At 41.5% G+C, this 6,639-nt stretch overlaps 1 protein-coding gene across 1 annotated transcript; it reads left to right on the top strand.

Annotated features, from left to right (window-relative positions):
• Positions 1-304: 304 nt before the first annotated feature.
• LOC109188088 (nucleolar transcription factor 1-B-like) lies at positions 305-1,653 on the top strand. The gene is made up of 2 exons (XM_019338635.1): positions 305-453; positions 1,047-1,653. Exons 1-2 carry the CDS (start codon positions 305-307, stop codon positions 1,651-1,653), a joined length of 756 nt encoding a protein of 251 aa, XP_019194180.1.
• Positions 1,654-6,639: the final 4,986 nt, after the last annotated feature.

Below are 6,639 nucleotides of genomic sequence, written 5' to 3'. Positions count from 1 at the left end.
GCCGCCGCGCCTAGCCATTGCCACCTTTGTACACTGCCATCACCGCCCCCTGCCCGATGTCATCCAAGGTCCGCTGTCGCTTCGCCGGAACAAAGGAGACGGTGGAGAGACTGGTCGCCGGTCTTCGTTGGAGCTCTGCCCAACCGTAGCGTCCGACCACCGCCGCCACCCACTTCATCAATGCTGGCTCGAGATTCGCCGGAAGAGACCCCAACTAACGCCTAGGCTGTCGCTAAGCTCCGTTGAACCCACAATCGTGTGTGTTACTTCATGAACCCGTCAACCAGAACAAAAATGAGAAAGAATGAAGGTGAAGATAGGTGAGGTGTGGAGTGGCGAAGAAGATGATGTTGTTGGTGATGGAAGAGCCGAGAAGAAAGGGCGTTGGCTGCTGCTTGTGCGTATGAAGGTGGAAGGGAAAAGCTACGAAATTTCTACATACAAAGTCAATAGGTAGACATGGTTGCTATTCTTGGATGATGGGCCATATTAGGAAGGTTGGGTAATTCTTTTGAGTTCAAGAATGACACGTGGCATATGGGCTCAACTTGGTTTAGATAGTTTGGGTCCAAGACAATTCATAGACTATAAAATATTTATGCACATATACTTAGGATTAGGAATATAAATATACCCACTACATACATTTTGGGCTTAAAGATAAATACTAGGCTTTTAGGAATTAAAAATCATTTTGGGCTTAGAGTATTTGGATACAAAATACTAGTTCACAATATTAGATAGACTCGAGCCCATTTTACAAATAATTAGGTACATATAAATATTTTTAGTAAAAATATTTAATATCGGGACTATAATTTATTTTAGAAAAATACGGGGTGTCACAGGATACATGTGGGATGCTCATGGATTTCTCCAATATGTTATAAACAAGAAGTTCGGAGAATCGATCATCCGTCTGTTACAGGAAATTGGTTTATATAGCTTTGTGACTTATGTTTACACTTTCTTCTACCCTTTTGATGTCACACAATTTTACTTGAATGCTACTGTATCCGACGATGCATCCACTATCTCTTTTGAAGTGAATGGTACGGCTGTTCCTTTGACATCGTGAAACCTTCATATGATGATCCAATCTTCGAGACCGAAATGAAGAATCTGAGAGATGTCATACATTTATCCAAAATCAAAACTGAGCTTGAGAAGCTTTATAAAAATGACCCTCATTGCAGTACCAGTGGCACGAAACATGTTCCTCCACCAGCTGATACACGAGATGTGCAAGTCTCTAAGGAGAATGATTCTGAAATAGAGATTGTCGGGACTGGTACGAATGAGAAAGATAATGAAGACAAAGATACTGAGGAAAATGATGAGGAAGAAGAAATTGATGAGCCACATGAGAAAAATGATGGTGATTACAAGAAAGATGATGATGAAGAAGACAGAGATGATGATGAAGACGATGAGACTGATGAAATGAGTGAAGGAGATGATGATGGTGATAATGATAATGATAATGATAAGGGTGATGACAACGATGAAGATGGCGATCATAATGACCTGAATGAAGAGGCTGGTACAAATACTAATGCCAGTTCCAGCGATGATGGTAGTAATGATGATGAACCTCCTGTTATCGGGCAAACTAGGATGATTCCTGTGACACCTCGTAAATCCAACCACTAATCGAGGACTAATTGAAGAATTAATCCAATTTTCCTTGATAAAACATTTCTAAAAATCTTGAAATTTAATAGTCGAGGGACTAGATCTTGACTAGTTACTTAAGTTAAAAGGTTGTACCTTGTGCTTATTGAGTTGTGCCTTTGTTCCCTTGTCTTTCCAACTTTAGTAAGGGTAGAAATGTCTTTTCAGCTAAGATTTGTGATTCAAGCTAACGTAGCAAGACTCTCTCATTTCATTCACCCTTCAAGCAAAAACTCAAAAACTCTAGCCTCTCTCTAAAATGATTTAGCTTCTTCATAAAGCAAGAAATTGAGCATCCAAGCTTTGCAAGATTTTCTACCAAGATTCCTACTTTCTCCTTCTTGAGCATAGGGAAGGGTAAGATCCTTAGCTTTTTGGTGTATTTAACCTTCTTTTAGGTGTCTTTTTCTAAAGTTAGGATCTTTGTTGTGTTTTGGTTTGTGTAAGAACATGGTGTCGAAGAGGAGCACTAGGAGAGGCTTTTAAGGATGAAAACAGGAAGTTGTTAGGCTACAAAGGTAACCCATGCTTTACAAAACCCATTTTCTTACTTATATGAAGATTCTTGACTTCTACTTGTGATTCTTGTGTGATTTGTGAGATTTGATGCATGATCTTGTGGTGATGCATGTTCTTAGGGTTCTTGAATGCCATTGCTTGGCTATTTCTTGGGATCAAGTCATATTATTGTTGTGTGTGAGATTTTGGGTGTTTTGGACTTGAACTTGGCCTTGTTGTTGATTTTCCCCGAAGGGAAATGATGGTGTACAGGGGTGTACCCGCGGGCGGAACGACGGGCAGGGCTCTACCCGCCTCCCCACCTGCGGGGAACGTGGTCTCGTGGGTGTATGTACCCGCGGGCGGAACCACGGGTGGAGGTCCACCCGTGGCCACACCCGCGGGGTACACTATGGTTGTTGGCCGGGGATTTGTTCCCCGTGATTCTTTCGTTTCGGCATTGATGTTTTGACCTCTCGATGTTGATTTATTGGGTCATTTGTGAGTCTCCTTGATGTCTCGTATATCTAGAACGGCGTGTTAGGAATCCATGTAGGATTTGGTGTCTTGAAGTGTGCTAAGGGTCCAACTTTGTGATTCGTTGGGCTAATGTGAGTCTTGAATGTTCTTTGGAACTAATTTTGGTTTACCCGTTTGACGAGCATGCTAGTTTGATGTTGATATGCTAGTATGTGTGGTTTGTTCCTTCGTATTAGATTGGCAACTTGTGTTGACAATCATTTGGTGTTGGGTTGTAACACTATGATTGTTAAGTATGGTCTCATGTCTTTATTATGATCCCTTGATTGATTCCTATGATATGATCGTATGTAAATTGGTGTACCGTTTGTTGATATTTGATTGAGGCTATTGTTGAGCCTTAGCCTTCTTGGTAATGATGATGACCTTGTGTGACTATGATTGATATTGGTGGTTTGTTACTTGAGCTTTGCTCATGAGATTGGCGGTTTTGTGATTATGATATTTAATTGTACCCTCGTGTACTGAGAGATCAGCGGTGAATAGGAGTGTCGGCTGGGGGGAGGGGGGGGGAGGGGGGGAGGGGGGCGGTTCTTGGAGGCAAAAGGTTGGACTCAGAAGTACAGGGTGGCACTAGGAGGTAATGGTTGGAACCGAAATAAGGCCGGGGGTAGCCATAAGGTTGGAACAGGGCATAAGGTTGGAACTATGAAACTTGTGACATGTAGTTGTCACCGTATGAATGTGATTTCCTTGCTTATGAGCAGTGAATTTGATTTCCTTGCTTATGAGTATGTCTTGATGTATTCTCCTTTGTGATCAGTAGGATGCATCCTGAGTTGTGTTGTCTAGTATGTTTGTGGTCTTGTTGTGTGTTGTGAGGTTGATGATCCTCGTTTTATTGAGAGTGATTGATGAGTCTCTGATGTGACTTCCCTCCTTGGTTTTGAAATGATATATATATTGTATTCCCGTTTCAAATGGTTTTGATTATAACTATCTATACTATGATATTTAACGCGTATTGATGGGTTACCAACAATGTTCGTTGACCAGGTGTTATCCCTTGATTTTATTGGTTTTGAGTAGATGCCGAGTGCGCTAGATGTGGACTTAGATAGAATAGATCACATGCTAGACGTTTATCCTTTGTTGGCCTGTGCGCCTTAGTATTGTTATTGCTTTGATAGATTGTTGTTGACTAGCTTGTGCACCCATGGTTTATGGGTGTGGTATAACGCTCACCGTTATATAGCTTCCGCTTGATTTGTGTCTTGATGATTAGATGCTTACCTTTGAGATTTAAGTTTTAAAAATGTGGTAAAAATCGGGGGTGTTACAATTCCTCCTACAGATCTCTACTCTCGTTCGAAGGATGGCAAATCTTGGATCCCGAAAACATCTCATGATGACAAAAGAGTAACATCATTGGAAATGACACCTGTCGTCCCCAGCCAAACTGAGCAGGGCATTCAGACTGACACTAAAACCCTTGATATTAATGCAGTCTTGAGACTTCTAACACGGACAATTGAAGCACTTCAAAAGCAGCATCAATGTTACAATGAACAACGCATAGAGAATGCTGAGGTCATGACACACTTGTCTACTCAAATATCTCACATCACAACGCAGCTTTCTTTCATGAACAAGGATACTCAGAAGGCAAATTCATCCCCTCCTCCAGCTCCACAGGCTGTTGATCTAAGCCGTCAGACAGAACTACTTGAGAAAATTGCAAAGGAACAACATTTGCTCAAACTTTCTCAATTTGGTCTTAAAGAGCGGGTAGATCTCTTGTGTCTGAAGGTCGACATAGCCAGCGACAATATCTTTGCCATGGCCGACTATCAGCTGCAGATATTGAACTTTGTCATGGATCTCTCTATCAAAGTTGATTCACTTTTTAAACCTTCTCATCCTCCCATTGACGGTGATGATGCCAAAAAGGGGGAAAAGAGACACAGAAAAGATGATGATGATGAAGCAGATCAAGGAAGAAGCAAGGAACCCGAAAGAAGGAATGAAGGAACTCTCGCCCATACAAGCAACGCACCTTCTTTCGAGCCTCAGCAGCAAACACCATCAAAATCAAGACAGCAAGCACCTTCCAAGTTTCGACGACAGTCAATAAGACCGAGATCTTCCTATGGTTCACATTCTAGGTATTCTTTTGCAGGACTATCTCGTCGAGAGAAGACAAGTCTTTGACGAAAGTTGATGAGAGATAACAAAGTAACAATGGATGGATATGGAATATTCGTTCAGTATGAAGAATACAAAGAAGGAAGTGGATTAAGGTTTGAAGGATACAATATGCCAATTTGGTTGAAGAAAAAGGATAATCACACTAGGCAAGATTATCAATTGAAGCAGAACAAGAGAATAAGAGAAGAAAATGAAGCTAAAAGGCTTGAACAAGAATAAGCAAGAAATCTGAGGAAACAAGAGCTTACCAAATATCAAGAAATGCAAGAGAAAATCAAAGATGTTTCGATGATAGGAAGGGATGCAGACTTAGATGTCAAATACAATGCCACAGCAAAGGTTTACCGAGAATATGGGAAAAGCTATGTTGAAGGAATGAACTCTATAGAGCTAGTAACTTTAACACCCCGTGTTACGATCCCTAAAACCAATTAATCATTTAACCAATTACCCAAAAGAAAGAATTAAATCACAATAATTAAATTAGGAAAGGCCCACCATAGTCCATGGGCCCTTATCCCTAAACCCAATCCATAGTCCCAAAAGGAATAGAGTTAGCAAACCTATAGTAATTAGGCCTAAGTAAGACTCTTAGATATATAAATAGGGAACATAAGGAGGCACCTAGAATCCCCACCACAATAATCCCTCACCACACAAGAAGTTCCAAGAATTCCCCTAGGAGAAATCAAGAAAGAAGAAAGCTTCAAGAAAGACCCTTCATAGCCAAGGAATTAATTAAGGCTAAGAGGTAACCCATGTCTCAACAAAACCTATTTTCATAGCTATGATTCCCCTCTTAGGATTTCCCCATATTATTGTGTATTGATGATTTGTGATATTACTATTGATGATTGATGGGATGATTCCATGGGTGATCTTGATGATGAAAGGTTCTTGATAATTATGGTGTTCTTGATGATTATATGACGTTCTTGATGATTATATGATGTTCTTGATGATTGTAGGATGTTCTTGATGTTTATGTGATATTTTTACCGAATCTTGATATTAGAAGATGAATTGTGTCCTTGTTGATTTAAAAATGATTAGAACCCTAGGTTGTATCGTATGGAATTATTCTTGGTATATTGGGTGGGAATTCGCATGATTGGGTGTTGATTATGTTTAGAAAAGCATGATAGGTTATGTGCCATATGTTTCTTGATCTTTGATCCGTTAATTGTCTACGTGTGTTATCAATTGCGTTTGAAAGTGTCTAAGCAAGATTTCGGGTTCCACAAAGGTTCCCGGGGCGTTTTTGGTGAAAAAGAGTCAATGGGGGGTAGGTGGGGGTAGGGGACCAGCCACCTACCCGCGGCCTTCTTGGGCAACGCCGGCAGCGGGCAGCTGCCCGCCGGGCACCCGCTGCCCGGAATAGCTGCCGCCGGCGGGTGACCCCTCACCCACCGGCTACCCGCTGGTTTGTACCCAATTTGGGATTTGGCTTCCCCGTTTGATGTTTCCCCGAACCCCGTGGGGTCCCAACGGACTCCGTCTATCGTGCCTATGTCTAGTTTGATATTTCGGGTACCGTTCATAGGTTGTATGAGTCGTATATATTGCATGCTAGTTGAATTGGTAGCCCGTTGACCTAGGTGAAAGAAGTATGAACCCCTTAGGTTTATTCTTAGTATGTCAAGGATCACGCATAGGTTTTGTTATACGCTTTCTCCCCCTTCCCAATGTGTTAATGTGGGTTGCATGTGCTTGCTATGTGTTATGTGTGCATGATACCCCAATTCGGTTGCGATCGGATTGGTTATTCCTGAGCTGCGG

The sequence above is a fragment of the Ipomoea nil genome, unplaced genomic scaffold, assembly GCF_001879475.1.
Source record: "Ipomoea nil cultivar Tokyo-kokei standard unplaced genomic scaffold, Asagao_1.1 scaffold0103, whole genome shotgun sequence".
NCBI classification, from domain to species: domain Eukaryota; kingdom Viridiplantae; phylum Streptophyta; class Magnoliopsida; order Solanales; family Convolvulaceae; genus Ipomoea; species Ipomoea nil.
Note: the sequence above shows the minus strand (reverse complement) of the source record. Positions and strands in the feature narration are given on the sequence as shown.

Coding starts and splice junctions, on each gene's coding strand:
- LOC109188088 (XM_019338635.1), top strand. CDS start 305: ATGAAGGTGAAGATAGGTGAGGTGTGGAGTGGCGAAGAAGATGATGTT. Junction 454..1,046: donor TCTACATACAAAGTCAATAG/GTAGACATGGTT, acceptor TCTCTTTTGAAG/TGAATGGTACGGCTGTTCCT.